The sequence below is a fragment of the Triticum aestivum genome, chromosome 6B, assembly GCF_018294505.1.
Source record: "Triticum aestivum cultivar Chinese Spring chromosome 6B, IWGSC CS RefSeq v2.1, whole genome shotgun sequence".
NCBI classification, from domain to species: Eukaryota; Viridiplantae; Streptophyta; class Magnoliopsida; order Poales; family Poaceae; genus Triticum; species Triticum aestivum.
In genome coordinates this window covers 26,498,281-26,523,442 of record NC_057810.1, presented here as the reverse complement: position 1 = coordinate 26,523,442, position 25,162 = coordinate 26,498,281, and the positions used below count along the sequence as shown (strand labels likewise).

The 25,162-nt window shown below is 50.7% G+C and overlaps 1 protein-coding gene across 1 annotated transcript; it reads right to left on the bottom strand.

The window, feature by feature from the left end:
- Positions 1 to 3,931: 3,931 nt before the first annotated feature.
- Positions 3,932 to 5,434, bottom strand: LOC123133238 (cytochrome P450 76M5-like). The gene has a single exon (XM_044552756.1). The coding sequence runs from the start codon at positions 5,432 to 5,434 to the stop codon at positions 3,932 to 3,934; it is 1,503 nt and encodes a 500-aa protein (XP_044408691.1).
- Positions 5,435 to 25,162: the final 19,728 nt, after the last annotated feature.

Genomic DNA, 25,162 nt, shown 5'->3' with positions numbered 1-25,162 from the left:
ACCCTGTATGGGAATTAATCATCAGATGGAAATAAATTAGGATTTGGGATTTTGGAACCTCTTATCCTTATGGCAATGGATTTATGTAGAATTGATAGTTGTTATTCAGGGGTTGAAGGGGATGGCAGTTTTGGTATTAAGAACTTTTCTGAGAAAGCTGGAAATCAAATTACACGTTATCAATTAGATATTTATGTGGTTTGGGATAATAAAGGTTGGATGTAAATATCAGGCGTTAGAAGAATTTTCTGCTCATTATCATGATACCCACGGAACAGGTGGACTCGGCCGCAACATGTCCGCCCCGTGGATGATATCCATGTGCGGAGCAAAGGCCAGCTTCATCGGCGATGTTGTTGCATGGCAGCGGCGGTGGTGGTGTTGCCCCAATATCACCAGACCCTAGCATACAATCCTATATTTTGCTTTTGTTGCCTATGCGTATGGACTACTTTTGAGAACAACATCTTTAACGCCCAAACTTCTTATGTTTGCATATCAAACATCTTCTTTCTCTCATGGGTTGCATGAAACTAATTATTGCCACTGCATTGCACAATGTATTGTGTTGTATGGGTGCGATTATGGTGTTTATGGTCTATGTGTGTGTGTATTGTAGCTGTTTGATGGATCATCAAGTATCCACCTCCTTGACCTTTACTTCCATGAGCTTCATATTGCCGTTGTTGTCATACAGTGCACACACCCATAGGACAATTTCATATGTACGTCTGATTGTTTACTCCAACGGTGATGCAAAAATTAAATTGAACATAATTTCGCCGAAGAACATGCAACACTGCAAGAGTCAAAGTCGTGGCCAGTCAACTCTGTCAAGAATTTCAAATTATGTGCTATGCAGTACATACATGTTGCTGATGGGATGACCACATCGATAGCTCCTACAATCTTCATGCAGGTTGCACAAAATTACGCCATAGCAGGTTTCAAACCTTCTGTGGGCCACCCATGGCCATCTAGTCGGTAGCTTTCCAGCCTTCCTTGCGAGTCCCAGATCCACCGCCATCCGTTCAGGTAGCCGCACAGAGGGGAAAATACAGACACACCGGCGAACCTTGGGTACCTGTACCCAATAGCAGCATAAGCACGGGTAACGTGTAGTTGTGCATTGGAGCTTGGCAACGTGGAGGAATGGCAGCAGGGTCGCGGAGGAGGAGCGGTGGTTTCCTATGTCGGCGGTGTTCGTGTAGTTGGATTGGCAGCGTGGGGAGGACGACGGAAATCTGAGAGCATATCATCGATGGTGGCATGAGAAAAAGAACGTGATCCGAGGAGGGGTCGGTGGCTGCAACTTTGGAAAGGAAAGGAAACCTGATTGTGTTTCCCTTTATTTTTTATATGGAAGTTATCGTCTCGGCCGTCTATGGCAGTAAGTCCTATAAAAAGGAAATATCACACCAACATTTGATGATTGTGTTTTATTTTCGAAAACACTAACGCCCACACGTGTGGGCGTTTGCATCTCGCCCACGCGCGTGGATCCGCATCCGTTTGTGAGCGCACGAATATTGACATGTTTCTAGTGCCACGTAGGACCGGGCTGGTGTGTGTGCATTCACCCGGTCGCCCACACGGCCGTTTCAGCACACGGGAGGGGCCGGTGTGTGGGCGTTTAGCAGTTCGCCCACACGCCAATTTCCACTAACGCACAAGGGTTAATGTGTGGGCATTTGTCATCTCGCCCACACGCCCATCTCATCTCCCACGGCCAAGTTGCCACTTGCCATGTGTTTTGCAGTGTACATGGCAACTGCCCTAGTGTGCTTTATAAGCAGGTGACAACTCTCTTTTTTTTTCCCGAACATGTCAGTTGCCATGTTTTTATGCAGAGTACACGGCAATTGCCTAGTGAGCACGTAAGCAGATGACAACTCTTTTTTACCCGAGTTGCCATGTGTTTTTTGCATGGTACATGGCAACTGTCATAGCGTGCACATAAGCAGATGGCAACTCTTCCTTTTACATGGCAACTGCCCTACCGTGCTTGTGAGCACATGACAGCTCTCTCAACTACCTAGTGTTAGTAGGTGGCAACTCCTAAAGTTTTTGAAATCATGGCAACTGCAGTAGACCAGACAATACATGGCAACTGCAGTTGAGCAACCATGGCAACTGTAGTTGTCCGACATGGCAACCTTAGTTCAGCGATATGGCAACTGCAGTTAAACGAACATGGACGAGGGTCTGGACCATGGCAACTGCGGGCGTGCGGTGACTGTCACGCGAGGCGTGCGGGACCACGAGGTACGAGGCCTGACGCGCAGGGCGTGTGGGCTTTATCTATTTCGTCCACACGCATGCGTGTCAGAGGGATCGGGAGGGAAAAAAGAGGTGTGTGGGCATTACTTGTTTTGCCCACACGTAGGTATGTGGGCCATTCCTCTTATATACCACACAAAATGTGTGAGCAGATCCCCTAACGCCCACACGTCAAGGCTACGCGTAAGTTCCCCTCAAAAAGAAAAAAAGCTACACGTAAGTGCATGGTGACTATGGAAGGATCGATGACTTCAATTAGATTAGGGAAAAAAACATAAAACCAGCGGGAGGGTGGAGTTATTAAATAAGAAAAAAAATCAATAGTGAGAGGTGGGAGGAAATAAAACAGATCAGGCTACGAAATGCTCCATTAGGAGTAGAGGTAAGTCCAATATTGTCTAGTCCTAATCCTAGTTGAGCTATGGGTTTTATTCCTGTGGAGAGACCGATACCGATTCAATCGTTATTTTATAGGCTGCTTATATTGATATAAATTTGTAGACGCATATAAGTTGGTGCGATTTTATACAAGGGAGCGAGGTGGGACAATGTAAAACATACGAACTTATTTTCTTTACACAATCTTCAGCGTGGTCTTTTTTTTTGAGGTAATCGAGCACTCCTTGTGACGAGGGCCAGCCTGCACTAGTCCTATAAAAAGGAAATATCACACCAACATTTGATGATTGTGTTTTCTTTTATATGAAAACCGATCTGTCAAGGCTACACGTAAGTTCCCCTCCAAAAAAAGGCTACACGTAAGTGCACCGTGACTATGGAAGGATCAATGACTTCAATTAGATTAGGGAAAAAAACAGAAAACCAGAGGGAGGGTGGAGTTATTAATTAAGAAAGAAAAATCAGTAGTGAGAGGTGGGAGGAAATAAAACCGAAATACCAGGCTACCAAATGCTCCATTGGAAGTAGAGATAAGTCCAATATCGTCTAATCCTAATCCTAGTTGAGCTATGGGTTTTATTCGTGTGGAGAGACCGTTACCGATTCAATCGTTATTTTATGGGCTGCTTATATTGATATAAATTTGTAGACGCATATAAGTTGGTGCGATTTTATATAAGGGAGCGAGGTGGGACAATGTAAAACATACGAACTTATTTTCTTTACACAATCTTCAGCGTGGTCAGTTCAACATGTCCTTGAAAATTGAATGTGAGGTCGTGTGTTGGACTCCAGTAGGCACGGGTGGGGTGAGGCCCATACGGCCGACGGGTCAAAAACCTGGAAATCGTATGTACGGATGAACGAAATTTGGAAACAAACAGACGGATGAAATTCGTATAAATTCAGAAGAAATAAACAATAACCCTTTTATTATTAGGTAAAGATAAAGATAAAAATTGATGAGAAATAATAGAGGACTTGATTTCGAAAGGAAAACGATTGAGCACTCTTTTCTTTTTGAGGTAATCGAGCACTCCTTGTGACAAGGGCCAGCCTGCACTAGTCTAAATAAAAATGAGATCCATCGGCGCTAGCATTCAGGACATATATTTTTATAGAAGAAGCCCACCCAGATGAGGAATCAGAAATTCGACCCCGACGGGATTCAAACCCTGGCCGCTGGGTGTGCCACTGCCCATCCTTGCCATTAAGCTACAGTCTAGTTCTCGCCTGCATTAGTCTGAATTGGTTAGGTGAGCACGAAGGGCAAGGCCTTGAGAGGGACCGCGAGCGCGTTGACGGTGGTAAATTTCTCGGACACGTCCAACTCATCGGCGGACACGCCGTCCGGGAGCCGCCACTCAAACGCGTGCAGCAGCGACGCCAGGATGAAAGGCACGACCCGCTCCGCCATCGGCAACCCGGGGCAAAGCCGCCGGCCGGAGCCGAACGGTATGAACTGGAAGTGCTTGCCCCGGAAGTCCACCATATCCGCCATGTCGAGGAACCTCTCCGGCACAAACTCGTCGGGCCTCTCCCATGCCGCCGGGTCCCGCATTATCGCCCACACGTTGAAGATTACCCTGGAGCCCTTGGGCACGGTGTACCCACCAATCTCCACGCCGTCCTCTACGGCCTGGTGAGGCAACAGAATCGGCGACACCGGGTGCAGTCGCATCACCTCCTTTACCACGGCCTGTAGGTAGGGCAGGTTCGCTGCGTCGGGCTCCTCGATGGTGTCCTTGCCGCCGAGTTTGACGTCCATCTCCGCGCGCACCTTGGCCATGACGCGCGGGTTCCGAAGCAGCTCGGCCATCGCCCACTCTATGGTGATGGCGATTGTGTCGGTCCCGGCGGCGAAGACGTCGAACAGCATGGTTGTCGCCATGTCGCGGCCGATCTTGCCTATGGAAACGAGCTCCAGCAGCGAGTCCAGGAAGTCGCCGTGCTTGTGCTTGCCCTTGGTGGTTAGGGCACCTGGCAAAGACAAACGTCGGCCAATTATGTCATCAAGTATGCCGAAGACTTTCCCGTAGCGCCCCGCCACCCATCGACGCCACCCTTGCAAGTCGAGTGGCCGGAGGAAAGGGAAGATGTCAGAGACATTGGGCTTCGCGAGAGCCGTGATGATGTCCTCCACCAGTTCCCGTAACCCATGGGCGGACTCGCCGCCCAGGTCGACCACATCCACAGAGAAGAAGGCGCTCGACATGAGGTTCAGCACGCCCCCATACACGCCATGCCCGACGTCCACTTCTTGACCTGCACGGTGGCGGAAGTAGACCAGCATGTCGCGCACCTTGCGCTCGCGTACGCCACGCACCATGGCGAGGCCGCGGGGGGAGAATATGTGCGAGGCCACGATGCCACGCAGTGTCTGCCAGAGCGGGTCAGAGCCTGGCAGCCATATCATGGACCGCTTGGAGTTGCCGAGAGCGTTTGCCACGTCCGGAATGGCACGCCCGGCGAGGTGCCGGTCGTACTTGGTGTAGGCCTCCCTCGCGGCGTCACGCGAGCAGACTACAACTGTGGCCGTGATGCCAAGCTTGAGCATCATTACAGGGCCATGGGCGAGCGCGAGACGCGCCAGCGTGTGGTGGAGGTTGCCTCGTAGGTCCAGTAGGTTGCCGAGGACCGGGAGCGGCCTGGGACCCGGAGGTAGCCGTCCGGTGCCCCGGCGGGCTACGTTCCTCAGGTAGTAAAGGAGCGCGGCGGAAAGCGTCGCCCATAGCAGCCAGATTTCGCTTTGCATGACTGACTGTGAGGGCTGCGGATGCCGCCTATTGATGTGTCTGTTCAAATCGGGAGACCGTCGGTCCATGTATATATACTGATACGGAAGCACGGTGTAGACCGCGCTGGTGGGATGCCACTTGGTGATTTGGTCGGTCTTCTCTCCTAAGGCATCTCCAACATCAATCCGCAAATTTCCTCCTTCATCCGTCCGCGGACGGAAGATCAGTTTACGGACAGGGATGCGAGAGCACGCCATCCAACCGTATTTGTTTACATTTGAAACCTTATTTTAACTAATAGAATGAAATTCATGCAAACCAACCCGTATTCATCGAATTTGGATAGTAAATAGCATAAATCATCCATACGTACTGTGCAAACTGATGTAAACAAATACGGCTGGATGGCGTGCACGACATCCAACCGTATTTGTTCATCTAGTTTAGTACAAAAATGTCTCAAATTCGACTAGATGAACTAGATATCCAACAAGTTTTTAATCAATAGATCATGTCATCCCACACATATTGCTCCTTCAGCTTCATCCAATAATGTGTGTGCTTTAATACATGTACCTCTATTTTGTGGTACACCACGACAGTGCGTGCGGATTATAGTGTAGACCAACATTTAGTGACTGACTCAATCAACAAGTTGAGCAAGAGAAAGTAAAACTTATCATCTCGTCCTCTACCGCATGCAATGGACACCTTGCCTCAAGCTGACGAACCACGTCGCAAAACTTGATGACGCTGATCTGGATAGCGTGCCAGTGATACAACAATGATTTCACGGTGCGTGGTTGAATCATGTACCTATCGGGCATGGTGTCCGCCTTGGAGGTCATCGACTGGGGGCGGAGTGTATCTGGGTACAAACGGCTCCAGGATGGATAACTCCGTCGAGCTGGCACGTCGGTGTGGTTGCAGACGTCCGACAATGCCTTTGTGACGGCCGGAGACGTCGTGCAGTGGGAGCGGACATGGAGGGTGCAGATGCAAAGCAGGGGGGAGAAGTGGCCGGCTGACTGGAAAGAAATGGGACCGGGAGGGGGGATTGGGTGGGGCGGGGGTGTCGGAGTCCTACATTTTGGGTGTCCAGACTCCCGCAAACCTGCCCGCACTTTGTCTCCAATTTGCGGGAGAAAACTTGTCTGAACCACCGCGCGGACCGATACAGGACTGCGTTGGATGTCTTCCGCGATCCGGACAGTGCATCCCAGACGGATACGGGTCTGCCTTGGAGATGCCCTAATCTCTTTCTCTCTCTTACCCTCCCTGTCCCAACAGTCTCAACTTTATACTAACTTTAGTACAGAGTTATACTAAAGTTAAGACCCTTATTTTAGGACTTAGGGAGTGATGGGGACATGTACCTAGGGTAGGGTCATGGACCTGATCTAAGTACCTTACCCCAGGATACCCTTAGAAGAGGTCGCCTTCCAGTCGACCAACGAAGGACTCACTCGACCGACTGAAGGACTCGACCACGAAGACCTGTAATTAAGTAGGCTTTATGATAGTAAAGACACTTTATGTGGGGCGTTACCAGTAACGCCCCAGACTTAACTCACCTTAAACCCTCTCCTACATGGGCTGGCTGGGGTCCTGGCGCACTCTATATAAGCCACCCCCCTCCACAGGCAGAAGGGTTCGGCATCTTGTAACTCATATACTCATAATCCACTCGACCGCCTCCGGGCTCCGAGACGTAGGGCTATTACTTCCTCCGAGAAGGGCCTGAACTCGTACATCCTTTGTGTTTACAACCTCTCCATAGCTAAGACCTTGCCTCTCCATACCTACCCCCCACTCTACTGTCAGGCTTAGAACCACGACAGTTGGCGCCCACCGTGGGGCGGGTGTTTTAGCGATTTTTGTGGAGAAGTTGCGGTTCTTCCGAGTACTTTCATCATGGTGTCTGCTGGAGTTTTGGTCGGGGGTCAAGAGATCCGTCTCGGCACTCTCACCTTCATCGCCGATGATTCCGCGTGGCTCCAGGAGGCTCCACTCGACGTTGATGCGCTCCCCGTCCGCGGTGCGACGCATTTTCGCGCATGTGTCCGCGGCGTTTTGCTGCGGCAACCGTCGACCCAGTATCGGTCGACTCCTCCATCATCCACCCTCCCGGTCTCCCGCCAGCGCAAGCGCTCAGGCCGGTCGAGGCTTCAGCGATGGGTGAGGCACGCGGTGGCTCGCCAATCGGCCACCACCCAGGTTGCGGCAATCGAGCCCGACGAATTCCTCTACGGCTTGTTCGATCTGTCGACTGGCTCCGTAGAGACTGCATCCGAGTGCGGTAGCAGTGATCCAGCGGCGGAAATCTTGATGGTCGACGGGCCCCGCGGTCCCCCTGGCTTCGCCCGTGATGGTGGAGCAGGTGACGGAGACGACCCCGCACGAGGCTACGAAGAGTACCAGCCCGAGCCACTCGACTCTCTGCAAAGAGAGGAGCTTCGCCGTAGGAACGTGGATGCCCTACGTACTCCCATCGCAGGAGAGACCCCCGAGGCTCGTGCCTTGGAGGAGGCACGTTTGGCCAATTTGGCCGAACGCACTCGACTGGAGAATCTTCAGCGAGCACTCAACGAGCGCGCGCGGCAATGAGTTCCCGACACCAGTCGACGCCAACTCTTCCCGCCGACTCAGGTATATCGAACCGCAATCCAGAATTTAGCAGCTGCGACCCGTATAGCAGAGTCCATCCAGCCTTCGCAGTCGGAAGCTGGCAGAGGTTTGCTGCAGATCAGGGATCTGCTCCGGGCAGCGGGAGATCAGAATTCAGCCGTGTCTCAGTCGCGCAACAGAATTCACAGTCGATCCGTCACTGCGAATACGGTTCAGTCGGCTCACAGCCCCAGATCGCCTCCGCGGCGTGAGGGGCACGAGAATTGGCGAGGCCAATATGGTGACCGACTCGACCGAGATGATAGGCGTCGAGTGCCCCATTCCCCTCCGAGGGGTGGGTCTTACGCTCCTCGGCAGCAAGATGACAGGCGTCAGTACAGTACAGGGCGAAGGGTTCCAGTCGACCCCAGAGAACCAGGCTTCGACGCGCGATCCATTATCGTGCAAGGTTTGGTCGACCGGAACAGAGCCCATCGAGGCGGACTCGACAGAGATGCACCCACAAGCAGTCGAGTGCATATTTCTGGTCCTGAATGTTTCAGCAGAGCTATCAGAGCCGCAGTTATCCCTCCCAATTTCAGGTTGGCAACAGGAGTCAGCAAGTTCACTGGTGAGTCTAAGCCTGAAACTTGGCTTGAAGACTACCGAGTGGCAGTTCAGATTGGTGGTGGGAATGACGAGGTGGCCATGAAGCACTTGCCCCTCATGCTGGAAGGTTCTGCCAGGGCATGGTTAACTCAGTTACCTCCTAGCAGCATTTACACTTGGGAAGATCTGTCCCGAGTGTTCGTCAGGACGTTTGAAGGAACTTGCAAGCGACCAGCTGGATTGACAGAGTTGCAAGTCTGCGTGCAAAAGACTAATGAGACTCTCAGAGAGTATATTCAGAGGTGGATCACTTTGCACCACACTGTGGAGAATGTGTCTGATCATCAGGCAGTCTGCGCCTTCAAAGATGGCGTCAAGAACAGAGAACTGAGTTTGAAGTTTGGTTGAACCGGTGACATGACCTTGAGTCGGATGATGGAGATTGCTACCAAGTACGCCAACGGCGAAGAAGAAGACCGACTCCGAAGCGGCAAGCACAAGCCGAGTCAGTCGGAAAAAGGAAACACCAGTCGGAAACAAAAGCGGAAGGCTGAACCGGCAGCTCCCGGAGAGGCTCTGGCCGTGACTCAGGGAAAGTTTAAGGGGAAACCAAAAGGATCCTGGAACCCCAAGAAGGTAAAGGATAAAGAAGGGAATGACGTAATGGATATGCCGTGTCACATCCACACGAAGAAAGACGAAGAGGGGAATATCATCTACCCGAAGCACACCACTCGCCAATGTCGACTCCTGATCCAGCAGTTTCAGGGAAAACAGTCTAAGGACAAGGAGAAGGAGTCGGACAAGGCTGAAGACAAGGAGGACAGTGGGGAAGGATATCCGCATATCAACTCCACTCTGATGATCTTTGCAGATGTGGAATGCAAGAGTCGACTGAAAGTCATTAACCGAGAGGTGAACATGGTTGCCCCAGCAAAAGCAAATTATCTGAAATGGTCTCAAATACCCATCATATTCGACCAATCTGATCACCCGACTCATATTGCCACCCCTGGGAGGCAAGCTTTGGTGGTCGATCCAGTTGTCGAAGGCACTCGACTGACAAAGGTGCTGATGGATGGTGGAAGTGGGCTGAATCTGTTGTATGCAGACACACTGAAAGGAATGGGCATTCCGATGTCCCGACTAAGCACTAGTAACATGAGCTTTCATGGAGTTATACCAGGGAAGAAAGCCGAGTTACTCGGCCAAATAGCTTTGGATGTGGTGTTTGGTGATTCGAAACACTTTCGCAAAGAAAAGTTGACGTTTGAGGTCGTGGATTTTCAGAGTGCATATCATGCCATTTTGGGAAGACCAGCTTACGCATGGTTCATGGCTCGACCATGTTACGTGTACCTCAAATTGAAGATGCCCGGCCCCAAAGGAGTGATCACTGTCACCGGTGATAGGAAAAAGGCAGAAGAGTGCTTTCAGAAGGGCTCCAAGATTGCCGATTCCCAGGTGACAGCGGTCGAGTTCGAGGAATACAAGCAAAACACAGATCCGAGTGACTTGCTGCGATCAAAGAAACCCGCCACAGAGTCTGCATTCCAGTCATCCGGTGAGACGAAGCCTGTTCACATTCACCCGACCGACCCCGATGCAGCTCCGACTCGCATCTCCACAACACTCGACCCAAAATAGGAAGAAGCGCTCATCCAGTTCCTCCGTGAGAACTGGGACATTTTTGCATGGAAGCCCGCTGACATGCCAGGTGTTCCCAGGGGACTGGCTGAGCATTGCCTAAGAGTCGACTCATCTGCAAAACCAGTCAAAGAGCATCTTCGGCGGTCCGCCGTCCAGAAGAGAAAAGCCATTGGTGAAGAAGTGGCTCGACTGTTGGCGGCAGGATTTATCCGAGAGATATACCACTCCGAGTGGCTCGCTAATGTCGTCATGGTTCCTAAGAAGGACAAGTCGCTCCGAATGTGCATTGACTTCAAGCACATCAACCGGGCCTGCCCGAAAGATCATTTTCCTCTCCCTCGCATAGATCAAATTGTTGACTCGACCGCGGGATGCGAGAGGCTATCTTTTTTAGATGCCTACTCCGGGTACCACCAGATCCGTCTGTACGGACCCGACGAGGTAAAAACAGCTTTCATCACTCCATTCGGGTGCTTCTGCTATATCACCATGCCATTCGGCCTCAAGAATGCCGGAGCCACATTTATGCGAATGATTCAGAAGTGTCTACTCACTCAAATCAGTCGGAATGTGGAAGCTTATATGGATGATATTGTTGTCAAGTCACGAAAAGGTTCCGACCTGCTCGCTGATCTCGCCGAAACATTTGCCAACCTCAGAAGATATGATATCAAGCTCAATCCGTCAAAGTGCACATTTGGAGTTCCTGGTGGCAAGTTACTCGGTTTTCTCGTTTCCGAACGGGGAATCGACGCTAACCCAAAGAAGATTGCCACTATTCTCCGAATGAAACGCCCTGTGCGAGTGCACGATGTCCAGAAGCTTACTGGATGCTTGGCCGCATTAAGTCGATTCATCTCACGACTCGATGAAAAGGCATTGCCTCTTTACCGACTGATGAAGAAGGCAGACAAGTTCGAGTGGACTCCAGAAGCTGATGCAGCGTTTGCCGAGCTAAAAGCTCTGCTCTCCACCCAGCCGGTGCTTGCTGCTCCAATCAGCAAAGAGCCTCTGTTGCTCTATATCGCAGCCACAGGACAAGTCGTCAGTACTGTGCTTACGGTCGAGCGGGAAGAAGAAGAAAAAGCTCTCAAAGTTCAGCGCCCAGTGTACTATTTGTCTGAAGTCTTGACTCCATCCAAGCAGAGATATCCTCATTATCAGAAGCTTGTGTATGGAATATACATGACCACAAAGAAGGTTGCTCATTATTTTTCTGATCATTCCATCATAGTCGTCAGCGACGCTCCACTATCAGAGATTTTGCACAACAGAGATGCAACTGGTCGAGTGGCCAAATGGGCGATTGAACTTCTTCCCCTTGATATCAAGTTTGAGGCAAAGAAAGCCATTAAGTCGCAGGCAATAGCAGATTTCCTCGCCGAGTGGAATGAACAACAGCAGCCGACTGAAGTTCACTCGGAGCATTGGACCATGTTCTTTGATGGTTCTAAAATGTTGAATGGTTCCGGTGCTGGGGTTGTCCTGGTTTCCCCCAGAGGAGATAGGCTCAGATATGTGCTCCAGATTCACTTTGATTCCTCCAACAATGAGGCAGAATATGAGGCCCTTTTATATGGGTTGCGCATGGCCATTTCACTCGGCGTCCGTCGCCTGATGGTCTATGGCGACTCGGATTTAGTGGTCAACCAGGTGATGAAAGAGTGGGACATGAGAAGCCCAGCCATGACTGGATACTGCAGTGCAGTGAGGAAGCTGGAAAAGAAGTTCGAGGGGTTGGAGCTCCATCATATACCCCGACTGAAAAATCAAGCAGCTGATGATCTAGCAAAGATAGGTTCCAAGAGAGAAGCCATTCCGAGTGGTGTGTTCTTGGAGCATATACACACTCCGTCAGTCAAAGAAGATCCTTTCACCGAAGAAACTCCACAGCCCAAGAGTGCCACAGATCCGACTGAGGTCGAAGTCCCAGCGGTGGTCGACTTGATCATGGAGGTCTTGGTGGTCATTCCCGACTGGACAGTTCCATACGTCGCGTATATCCTGAGAAAAGAGCTCCCGGAGGATGAGGAAGAGGCTCGACAGATCGTCCGTCGATCTAAGGCCTTTACCGTAATCAAAGGACAATTGTACAGAGAAAGCGCGACTGGAGTTGGTCAGAAGTGCATAACACCAGAAGAAGGTCGACTCATCCTCAATGATATCCACTCGGGGACCTGTGGTCATCATGCGTCCTCTCGGACCATCGTGGCCAAAGCATACCGAGCCGGATTTTACTGGCCAAAGGCGAATGAGATGGCAAAAGAGATAGTGGATAAGTGCGAGGGATGTCAGTTCTACTCAAATATGTCGCACAAGCCTGCGTCAGCCCTGAAGACCATCCCACTCGTCTGGCCTTTCGCAGTATGGGGACTGGACATGGTCGGTCCGTTGAGAACAGGACGAAGTGGCTTCACGCATGTACTGGTGGCAGTCGACAAGTTCACCAAGTGGATCGAGGCTAAACCAATCAAGAGCCTTGACACCGGTACTGCTGTTAGCTTCATCAGGGAACTAATATTCAGATATGGAGTCCCGCACAGTATCATTACGGATAATGGGTCGAACTTTGACTCGGAGGAATTCAGAGATTTCTGCAACTCCCAAGGCACACGGGTCGACTACGCTTCAGTCGCCCATCCGCAGTCGAATGGACAAGCAGAGCGAGCTAATGGACTGATTCTTAAGGGATTGAAGCCTCGACTGATGCGTGATCTCAAACACGCGGCTGGAGCTTGGGTAGACGAACTTCCCTCAGTGCTTTGGGGGCTGCGGACCACACCTAATCGGTCGACCGGAAGAACTCCATTCTTCTTGGTCTACGGAGCTGAAGCAGTCTTGCCGAGTGATCTTCTCCATAATGCTCCTCGAGTTGAAATCTACAACGAGGCAGAGGCTGAACAAGCGCGGCAGGACGCAGTCGACCTTTTAGAGGAAGAAAGGGAGATGGCTCTGATCCGGTCGACCATCTACCAACAAGATTTGCGTCGTTTCCACGCCAGAAATGTGAGAGGTCGAGCCTTCCAGGAAGGGGATTTAGTTCTCCGAGTGGATCAGCACAAACCACACAAGCTTGCTCCTTCTTGGGAAGGCCCCTTCATCGTCACCAAGGTTCTCCACAACGGGGCGTACCGTCTTTACAACGTCGAGCATAATATCGACGAGCCCCGAGCTTGGAACGCGGAGCTACTCCGCCCATTTTACACTTAAGTTTATCACTCGGATGAGTTGCAATAAAGTACTTCTGTAGTTCATGGACCTCAAAATAATAGTGTCAAAGTTCCTCCATAATTTCTGTCACTTTTTATTTTTGTCCAATAAAATTCCCCCTCAGTGGGTGACTTAGCCGCGAATCCGTTTCGCCTAAGTTTGTAAAAATTCTACCGAGTGGTGAGCCAGACTCCCACTCGGAGGCTTAGCTGCGAATCCGTTTCGCCTAAGTTATAAAAATCCTACCGAGTGGTGAGCCAGACTCCCACTCGAAGGCTTAGCTGCAAATCCGTTTCGCCTAAGTTATAAAAATCCTACCGAGTGGTAAGCCAGCCTTCCACTCGGAGGCTTAGCTGCAGTCCAAGGACTCGCCTAAGTTTATCAAAATCCTACCGAGTGGTAAGCCAGCCTTCCACTCGGAGGCTTAGCTGCAGTCCAAGGACTTGCCTAAGTTTATCAAAATCCTACCGAGTGGTAAGCCAGACTTCTACTCGGAGGCTTAGCTGCAGTCCAAGCACTCGCCTAAGTTTATCAAAATCCTACCGAGTGGTAAACCAGACTTCCACTCGGAAGCTTAGCTGCAGTCCAAGCACTCGCCTAAGTTATCAAAATCCTACCGAGTGAAGAGCAATCCTCTCACTCGGGGGCTTAGCTGCAGCCCTGTGCTCGCCTAAGTTATAAAAATCCTACCGAGTGAAGAGCAACCCTCTCACTCGGGGGCTTAGCTGCAGTCCAAGCACTCGCCTAAGTTGTAAAAAATCCTACCGAGTGAGGAGCAACCCTCTCACTCGGGGGCTTAGCTGCAGTCCAAGCACTCGCCTAAGTTATAAAAATCCTACTGAGTGAAGAGCAACCCTCTCACTCGGGGCTTAGCTGCAGTCCAAGCACTCGCCTAAGTTATAAAAATCCTTACCGAGTGAGGAGCAACCCTCTCACTCGGGGGCTTAGCTGCCAGTCCAAGCACTCGCCTAAGTTATAAAAATCCTACCGAGTGAGGAGCAAGCCTCTCACTCGAGGGCTTAGCTGCAGTCCAAGCACTCGCCTAAGTTATCTAAATCCTACCGAGTGAAGAGCAACCCTCTCACTCGGGGGCTTAGCTGCAGTCCAAGCACTCGCCTAAGTTGTAAAAAATCCTACCGAGTGGAGAGCAACCCTCTCACTCGGGGGCTTAGCTGCAGCCCTGTGCTCGCCTAAGTTATAGTAATCCTACCGAGTGGTAAGCCGGGCTCCCACTCGGAGGCTTAGCCGCAGCCCAGTGCTCGTCTAAGTGGACTAAAGAATAAGTCGATTGCAGTATAGGCGCCTTGCTTTGAACCTGCAAAAGACATTTCGAGCCAAAGGCAATCATATTCAAGCACCAAATTCAAGTTTGAATCGATATCTAAAGGAACCAAAAGTGCTCAGGCATTAAGTCTGTTAAGGTTTATCGGTTACAATTCCACTCGGCATACCGAGGCAAATTTAAAGCGTCGAGCCAGAAGAAATTTTTTACCCCTCCTGTGGAGGGCTGGAAGGTGCAACGAATTCATCAAGGTCGATTCCGTCGGTGATCCGAGTGGCAGCTGCAAGGAAAGTTTCCATAAAAGACCTGAAGTCGTGTTTCTTGGTGTTGGCCACCCGAAGAGCCGCCAGCTTCTCTTCTCGCGCATCTTTACAGTGGACTCGGGCCAGACACAGAGCAACATCTGCGCCACACCGAGCCGAGGACTTCTTCCATTCCTGCACTCGACCAGGGATCGTGTTCAAGCGGGCCATCAGCGACTCAAGGTCATTCTGAAATGTCTCCTCGGGCCAGAGCGTCGAGTCGATGCGAGATGTGGCGGCCTTCAGCCTTGCGAGATAGTCCACGACAGCTGCAACACGGGACTCCAGTCGGAAAACTTCCATGGCAACTTCGTCGTTCACCGGAGAATTGACGGGGTCGAGGTTTGGCTCCAGCCGGCTAGTTTCTTCTTCAAAGTTTTGACAAAATTCTGCAAGGGTGATCTCTAAGTCAAAAGGATGGTCGAATGAAGAAAACCACAATTGGAAATGTTTGCCAAGCATAAAGGTTTACCTTCAAGCATAAGAAACAGCCTCTTGGCCAGACCACTCAGGAAGGCCTCCAGATCGTTTTTCTTCCCAGTCAACTTATTGACTTGGTCGGTCAGGGCAGCTTTATCAGCTTTTAGTCGACTGACCTCCTTGTTGGCGATCCCAAGAGCAGCTTTCAGATTGGTATTGTCTTGTTCAAGCTTGGTGACTGAAGCTAACTTCTCGTCAGCAAGCTTGATCTTCTCAGCTAGTTCGAGGTCTTTCTTCTGCTGGGCCTCCCTTACCTTACCTGCAAGTTACAGCAAGATCAGATTTTGAAACAAGCAAGGGGAAAAGCAGTCGTCAGGGTCTCACCAAACATACCTTCGGTATCCTCCTTTGCCTTCGTCAGCTTCTCCTGAACCAGCTTCAAGCTCAGCTCGAGTTGAGTGTGCTTGTGTTCCAGCTCAGAGTAGCGAGCCACAAGATCACAAGAGTTCTGCGAAGAACCAATCGACTAAATGTCAAATATAATTCACTTCCGAGTGAAAAAGGAAAAAACACACGTTTCTAAGACTACAGCCGAATACAAGCATTCGACCGTAGTCTCGGGGACTACACCCAGTGGGTGCACTCAGCGTGCCCCCACTAATTCTGTTGAAGACAAAGTCGACCAATCGACGTCAAAAAAAAAGAGATGTATTCTTTAAGACTGTGATCAACTGCAAGCAGTCGACCACAGTCTCGGGTCTACACCCAGTGGGTGCACTCAGTGTGCCCCCACCGGTTTTGAGAAATCCAGTCGAGATAGTCGACTGGCAGTAAGATTGACATCATAAAGCCTAAGGCCGACTGCCAGCAGTCGACCTTAGCCTTGGGGACTACACCCAGTGGGTGCACTCAGCGTGCCCCCACCGGTTCGTGAAATCCAGTCGACATAGTCGACTGACAGAAAGATAGACATCATAAAGCCTAAGGCCGACTGCCAATAGTCGACCTTAGCCTTGGGGGCTACACCCAGCGGGTGCACTCAGCGTGCCCCCGCTAATACGGAGTTTTATCGACAACACCCAGTGGGTGACTACTATAAATTCCGGAAAGGAAAAGTTTTTGCCAGCATATCCAACAGAACAAACTGTGGTCGACTGACCTGAACATTGCTCTGGAGGGCAGAACTGGCGTCATAAGCTGCCTGGCTCGCGTCCCGGATGGTCTTCAACTGCTCCATCATGATTCCCGCCTGGCGTATGGCTTCCTTCGCCGCGCCAGCTTGGTCCTCTGGGACGTGGTGCGTCGTGAAGAGGGAGGGCTGCGGAGCACTCATCAATGGATCTGCGAAGGACACTGTGTGTCGAGTGGTGTTCTCTTCCTCCGCAATCAGAATCTCAGGCGCCGCCACATCCTGGGGCACCTTACTGGCGGACGCTTTCCTGCTCCTCCTGCGCTTCAGTGGTTCTTCATCCTCATCAACATCAGGGAGATTGATAACAGTATTGGGTGGAGCTACGGAGAAGAATCAGGATCAGAGATCGCGAGTCAGTCGACTAAGAACGGCGTTAAGAATACAGTACCTGGGTTCGAAGTTGCTGCGTCCTCCATCTCGTGGTCATCAGCCCGGGCTGAGGTTTCAGAAGTAGCAGCACTGCAACTCCAAAGAATCAGTCGACTAACTTCAGCGTCGACCAGAGACAAAGTTCACACAAAATAAGAAGACTTAAGCAGCACGATTACCCTGATATGGTGGGGATGGACACCTTCATCTTCGGCAGGAGCTTGATCGGCTTCGACGAGGCCGCCCTGGGCTGCTTCGGCGCCTTTTCAGTCGGCACCGGAGAGGTGGTCCGAGGGCGCTTGGTCGACTGAACAACAGTCGCAACCCCTTTGCCACGTTCAGACGAAGGGTCGTGGACAAGCTTCGACCGCCTTTCTGAGCGCCGTGGTACGACCTCCTCCTCCTCTTCTTCCTCGTCCTCAACGGCATCGTCATCGCCGTCGTCATCATCATCTTCGTCGTCATCCTCTGCAACGTCCGAGTCCCATTCCTCCTCTTCCTGGCTCTCGCCCCCGCTCGCCTCACCCTCCTCAGTCGGAGCTTGTGCCCCATTGGGCATCAAGTATAGCTCGGTGAGAGCCTAGCAGATGTCAAGACAAGGATCAGTCGACCAGTCGGCAGGATAAACCGAAATGAATGCGACAAGAACATAGTGGAGAGCAGAGCAGGTGTACCTTGTTTGGATCGCTGTTGTGGTCGAGTGGAGGAATCCTTCTAGCTCCGCGTGGGTTATCCTTATTCCCGGTGACGGCTACCATCCATCTTTCCAGAGTGAGGTCGTCGACTGCTTCTGGATGGACCCTAGTCTCGTCTTCAGTCCCACAGTACAACCACATGCAGTGGCTCCGGAACTGAAGGGGCTGGATGCGACGCCTAAGGAAGACCTCCAGGAGATCCATGCCCGTCACTCCCTCCCGAACCAACTGCACCACGCGCTCCATCAACATCTTCACGTCAGCTTTCTCCTCCGGAATCAACTTCAGAGGGGAGGGCTTGTTCACTCGGTCCATGGTAAACGGAGGGAGTCCACTCGACTGCCCTGGCGTCGACTGGACCTGGCACTAGAACCAAGTCGACTGCCAGCCTCTGACGGACTCGGGAAAGGTCATGGGCGGGAAGGTGCTCTTATTCCTCACCTGGATCCCCAGACCTCCACACATTTGGACAACTCGGGTTTTCTCATCACCTGGGCTCGCCTTCTTCACGGTCTGAGAGCGACACGTGAATATGTGCTTGAACAAACCCCAGTGCGGTCGACAGCCCAGGAAACCCTCACACATGGACACGAACGCAGCAAGATAGGCAATAGAGTTTGGGGTAAAGTGGTGGAGCTGCGCTCCAAAGAAATTCAAGAAGCCACGGAAGAAAACACTCGGCGGCAAGGAAAATCCACGATCAACATGGGTGGCCAAGAGCAGACACTCACCCTCTTCTGGCTGGGGCTGCCACTCCTTCCCCGGAAGCCTCGCAGCTCCATGAGGGATCAAGCCCTCGTTGGCCATGTCGAGGAGGTCATTCTCTGTGATGGTCGACTGGATCCAGTCTCCTTGGACCCAGCCCTTCGGCAGGCGGGATCTGGACGAGGACCCTCCGCGGCTGGTGGATCTCCCCTTTGCCTTCTCCGACGCCGACGCCTTCTTCGCACGTTCCAGCGCCGCCGTCTTCTCCTTGGCCATGGTTGCCGGCGAGATGCGCGAAGGGAAGTGGTGCGGGGGCGAGAGCGAGCACGCTGGGCGGGGAAGAAGGAAGCAGAGAGAGAGAGAGAGAATGCTGAGGCACAGTACAGAAATCCTCGCCGGGCGCATTTATAAGGTCCCTTCCGAGTGGATGACAGGTGGGCCCGGTCAATCTAATCATATCAGGAACAGTTATGCAGACGGGATACGTGGCGAAGAAAGCGGCGCGGAGATCGAGGCGTCTATGCCCCGTCCCATCCGAACACCGCGGTCCGCTCCGCTTCGTGCGCGTCCCCAAATTTCGCATCCCGCGGAATCCGCGAACAGCAGATCAGTCTGTCAGACACGGGGTTTCCCGCGATCCGTCGCTCGGAGATCGTCGAAGCCCGAAAGATCACTCGACGAAAGAAGAGAATGGATCGAGTCGACCGAAGACAAGTTGCTCACTATCGATGAAGAAATTCTTTGGTCCAGAACAACGCACAACCAGTGTGCAAAGGTTAATCGGAAACGACATCAACTCCTTCCTCACTCGAAGCCTCAATCCATTGGGGGGCTAATGATGGGGACATGTACCTAGGGTAGGGTCATGGACCTGATCTAAGTACCTTACCCCAGGATACCCTTAGAAGAGGTCGCCTTCCAGTCGACCAACGAAGGACTCACTCGACCGACTGAAGGACTCGACCACGAAGACTCACTCGACCACCGGGAGGTCAAGAGGCACTCTGCACTGCAACGGCCTGTAATTAAGTAGGCTTTATGATAGTAAAGACACTTTATGTGGGGCGTTACCAGTAACGCCCCAGACTTAACTCACCTTAAACCCTCTCCTACGTGGGCTGGCTGGGGTCCTGGCGCACTCTATATAAGCCACCCTCCTCCACAGGCAGAAGGGTTCGGCATCTCGTAACTCATATACTCATAATCCACTCGACCGCGTCCGGGCTCCGAGACGTAGGGCTATTACTTCCTCCGAGAAGGGCCTGAACTCGTACATCCTCTGTGTTTACAACCTCTCCATAGTTAAGATCTTGCCTCTCCATACCTACCCCCCACTCTACTGTCAGGCTTAGAACCACGACAGGGAGTACTTCTTTTTATTCATGGATGCCGCTAAGTTGCAACAAGGGCTGGATTTTTTCATGTTTGTAATATAGTAGTGGGTAAAACTAACACATACTATTATAATTTCAGAAATGTTACCCGGCGAATGTCAGCTAGTAAAGGCTTGGCAAGTGAATGTTTTTTTTTTGCGACAATTTACTTGGTTGGGAGATCGTAAATCCTGCAATTGGCATAAAATTCCTCTTCTTCCCGGAAAGTACCATGTTTTTCTTGAAAGAACTGCTAACCTCATGCAACTAAACTTGCATCTAAAATGTTCGCAAATGCCAACCCCTCCCAGCAAATGTTCGCCAGCTATTATGGGCCATAATTTTTACATATCGGCCATGCATGGGATGGTAATAGTTGCATGTTTAATTCAATCTCGCCACGCGAGGAGCGAGGCGACCAGTTTAAATAGCTGCATCATCCAAACGCGATAAGCTTCTATCATCATTGCATTCTTTCTTAATGTTATACACTGTCACTATGAATCTTCACTATTAATGAGAATATTCATAGTCATAGTCCATATCCTTCACCAAGGGAACATTGATGGCTGCCAGAATCTTTTTGAATCATTTTATATAGCTCCGTCGGGCCTTTACTACTGCTCATCCGGCGACTAAAACCTAAAACCTATTCAGACAATGTTTTGAACACATAAAATACAACGTGCAATGCACAAGGGCGGTGGTGGAGCTAGCATACGTCCGTGCACGGAGGAAGAAGAGATCAGAGAGCGAGTGAAAGCGGGTAGATCGGAGGGGCATTTGGTCCATTTTTCCTTGGGTTCGGGCTGTCAGTTCCGACGTGATGGGTGCGTCCGACCCACCCTATATCCGCCTCAGATGTGGGCTGAACACGAGGTGTGCCGGCCAGTCCAATTGTTTGAGGCCGGTTTGAGGTGGCCGGCCTAAATTCATTCTGTGCGCCTCCAGCTGCACCACCAATGCACCCACTGAACACAACGATAGGGCATGGGCGTCCCAACAACAAACGCAGACGCCCCGGGCCCAGATCTGCCCGGACTCGTTCGCAGTTGCCGCCGGGCACCTCCCGACTTCCTAGCACCAGATCGCTAGGACCACGGGTCCATACACAGCTCCACGCCGACTCCCGACACGGTCATCCCGCTCCACTGCGCGCCCTCCATATGCCAGATCCGTGCGGGCAGGAGACCTTGCACGCTCACGCCGCGCCCTACGTTGCCGGGCCATCCAGCTCTGGCACGCGCGCACGCGATGCCTCACCGAATAGAAAGGCAGTACGCCGTTAGCAAGTAGGACGCGCGCGGACAAACCGAGCAACCGGAGGCATCTCACAGTTGAATTCAGAATAGATGCCACACCGGTAACATAAATCTGACAAACTGCAGGCATCACGCCACACTAAGAGACATGGATCATGTGCATCTCACTCTGTAAGTCTGTTGCTGCGCTGCATGCATATCACTCAGCCTGCCGCTCTTTTCTTTTTCGCCCATACGACAACCCGCCGTTGTCAGGGTCGCAAAATACACGGCTTTTTCTAACTTGGGCACTTGTTTCCTATGTTACTGAGGCGCCCTGATCTCAGTGCTGTTGGCTCCAATTTTCTATGCCGACAACTTATTTGTTTTGGATTTTGTTTTCCTATACGGACAACTTAGTAAGATCCCGCCAAAAGTGCCAACCACCCATAAGCATGAGACCATCAGGTGCGACAGTGCGCGCTGGCCTTGTTTGGATACAGTGTTTTAGCAGAACCATGTTTGGATTCTGCAGGTAAAACATGGATAAGTAGGATTCAGTTTCCACAAAACCAGTAATATGCATAGTTGTTTTTGTGAAAACACGATTGCAGAAACTCACAGAAACTGATTTCTCCATCCGCAACAAATTTGTGAGCACAATTTTTACCTTAGCGGACGTGAAATTCATTCAAATCCGCCGGCCGGCATGCACGCCGATTGACTTTGAGCAGAAGCACTCTACCATCGGCCTGGTCGAGCGAAAGCGGCAGCTGCAGGCACGTCGAGGCGTCCACGGGAAGCGGCCGCCGCCGTGCGCGGACTGCTGAGTCCTCGAGGGGAAGCTAATGAAGAAAGAAGAATCAGAGAGGGCCGAGGAGGAACTCGAGGGGAGCAGCTGCATATACGTACATCAATGGATAAGCAGTGGCGGCCAGTTTGGGGAAAGTGACGAGCAAAGATTAACGAGTCACGGGGCTCTCTACTCTCGTAACCAAACATAGTTTTTCATAAACCGATTATTCATAAAAACACAGATAAAACCAAAAACCTTATCACCCTTGTAGTCGTCGGGGAAGAAGTCGTCGTCGGGGAAGTAGTCGTCGGCGACCGGATTGTCCGTGATGAAGCAGCCAGTAGTCGCGCAGAGCGCTCCCCAAAAACCTTATCACCCTTCTCCCGTACAGGACTCAAAGAGTGTGGTTTCGGAGGCCTACTGTCCCGACCTGCGGTGCACGCCGCAAGCCGGGATGGAGAAGATCGTAGCAGCAGCGCAGTGCTCAGAAACTGGTGGCGAGAGGAAGAAGTAGTTTTGGTGCGTCTTGCTGAGAGGAGCGACCTCCCTTTTATAGGCGCAAGAGAAGGAGGCGAGAGGGCAGCGCCGGGAGCTGAAGGGACTGAGGGAGATGAAACGAACAGATAGCAGCCGAAGGGTGCAGCGTTCGCATTTAATCTCCACTACAGCAAAAAGCAAAAACTTTCCATCTCCCGAGTGGCCTTTCGTATACCCGTAGTGCGTGGCAAAAATTTAGACATCGGCTCGGCTCATTCCCGCAACCCGCGGCGCGGCGCGGCGCGGCGCGTCGTGACGAGGCGTGGCGTGGCGGGCGGCGGAGGAGGAGCGCGCGTGGATATACCTCTTGTTCTCATGCTCATACAAGTGGGGAAGGAGCCTCCCTTATAAGGAGGTCCAACTCCCTCTAAACTAGCAATGTGGGACTAAACTTTAGTTTCACCTCTTGCCTTGCACAAATGGGCTGCGTGGGCCTCTAGGATTTATTAGGAATTTCTGAAACTGCTACTGGGCTAGGCCCAAAATGGACAAAATTCCAGCAATCCCCCACCAGATCCCAGAGGCACACAAAATTTGCTTTTGGTTCCAAAATGCTGTTTTATATACCGGTACTGCAGTGGAGACTATTAAGTTGAACTTCCACCTAGAACTCTATGCTACACTAGTAAGCAACTTGAACAGTGACCTGGGCCTTGAACTGCAAGTTTTCTGCGAATCTAGCTTCACATAAAGCCTTGACCGATACGTGGCTACCGTGGGTCTTCCCCGCGGGTGGAGCTTATGCGTCATACTCCGTGACCTTTCATGAGTTTACTAGAGAGAACCCTACTCTCATAGATTGCGATGTTTGACAATCAGACTCATATAGGTGTGTTCTTCAAAAGATGTTCTGCAGGACAACATCTCTGCTTCAAAGAGCCACTTAGAACACATTAACATATACATCAACCTGCCATGCAGATTAGGAGAGTATTGCATCTTCATGGAGTGGTATTTTTAATAGTAAGGATACTCTCCTCCCAGTTGACCAACAGCTTGTCTTCCACATCTAATTCACGGGATCTTCGATCACAAAGAATAGGTTACCACTGTGAACAACTCATATTGTGGGTCTCATACCCATCTCCCTTGATGCATTATCTATCACATTACGTGATAAACCCTTAGTAAAAGGATCTGCCAGATTTTTAGACGTTTGGATATAATCCAATGCAATAACTCCGGAGTTTCTCATTTTTCTGACAGACTTTAACCTTCTCTGAACCTGTCTTGATGACTTCATGTTATCCTTAGAGCTGTTCACTTTCGTGATCACAGTTTGATTCTCACAGTTCATAAGGATACCCGGTACAGGTTTCTCAACAACCTGCAAGTCATTCAAGAGACGGTGAAGCCAATCTGCTTCGACCGTAGCTGTATCTAGTGCTGTGAGTTCTGCTTCCATAGTTGACCTCGTTAAGATGGTCTGCTTGCAAGACTTCCAAGAAACAGCGCCACCTCCAAGAGTGAACACATATCCGCTCGTGGCCTTTATCTCATCAGCATCTGAGATCCAGTTTGAGTCACGATACCCTTCAAGCACCTTTGGGTGCCCAGTGTAGTGAATTCCATAATTTACAGTGCCTTTCAAATAAGCAAAACTCTCTCTAGAGCTTTCCAATGCACATCTCCCGGTTTTGAGAAAAACCGGCTCAGCTTGCTAACAGCAAAAGAGATGTCAGGTCTTGTAGCACTGGCTAAGTACATAAGGGAGCCAATAATCTGAGAATACTTCAATTGATCTCTAGCAATTCTTCGATTCTTTCGAAGCAGCACGCTAGCATCATATGGTGTTGGAGAGGGCTTGCAGTCACTATAGTCAAAGCGACTCAAGATCTTTTCCACATAGTGAGATTGAAGCAATGTAATCCCACCATCATCATCTCTCAACAACTTGATGTTCAGAATGACATCAGCCACTCCTAAATCCTTCATCTCAAAACAGCGAGATAGGAAATCCTTGACCTCCTTAATAACATTCAGATTTGTTCCGAAAATCAGTATGTCATCAACATACAAGCAAAGCATAACTCCGTCGCCCCCACCATGGCGATAGTACACACATTTGTCAGCTTCATTCACAACAAAGCTTGCGGCTGTTAAAGTTCTTTCGAACTTCTCATGCCACTATTTGGGTGCTTGCTTGAGTCCGTACAAAGACTTCAGCAACTTGCACACTTTCCCTTCCTGACCATCTATTACAAACCCATCTGGTTGTTCCATATAAATTTCCTCATCCAACTCTCCATTCAGGAAAGCAGTCTTAACATCTATTTGATGAACGAGAAGACCATGTGAGGCAACTAGTGAAAGTAGAACTCGAATAGTGGTTAGTCGAGCCACAGGTGAGTAAGTATCAAAGAAATCTTCACCTTCCTTTTGGGTATAACCCTTAGCCACAAGCCGAGCCTTGTACTTTTCAATAGTACCATCAGGCCTAAGATTCTTCTTGAATACCCATTTGCACCCTATAGGTTTGCACCCATAAGGACGATCAGTTATCTCCCAAGTTTCATTAGCCAAGATGGAATCCATCTCACTACGAACTGCTTCCTTCCAGTAGTCAACATCTTCAGATGCATAGGCCTCTGAAATAGAACTGGGAGTATCATCTATGAGATACACAAGAAAATCATCACCAAAGGACTTTGCAGTCCTCTGTCTCTTGCTCCTAATAGGAACTTCATTGTTCTCCTCCATAGGACTTTGAAAGTGTTCCATCGAAATGGCAGGTTTGATAATTGTAACTGGTTCCTG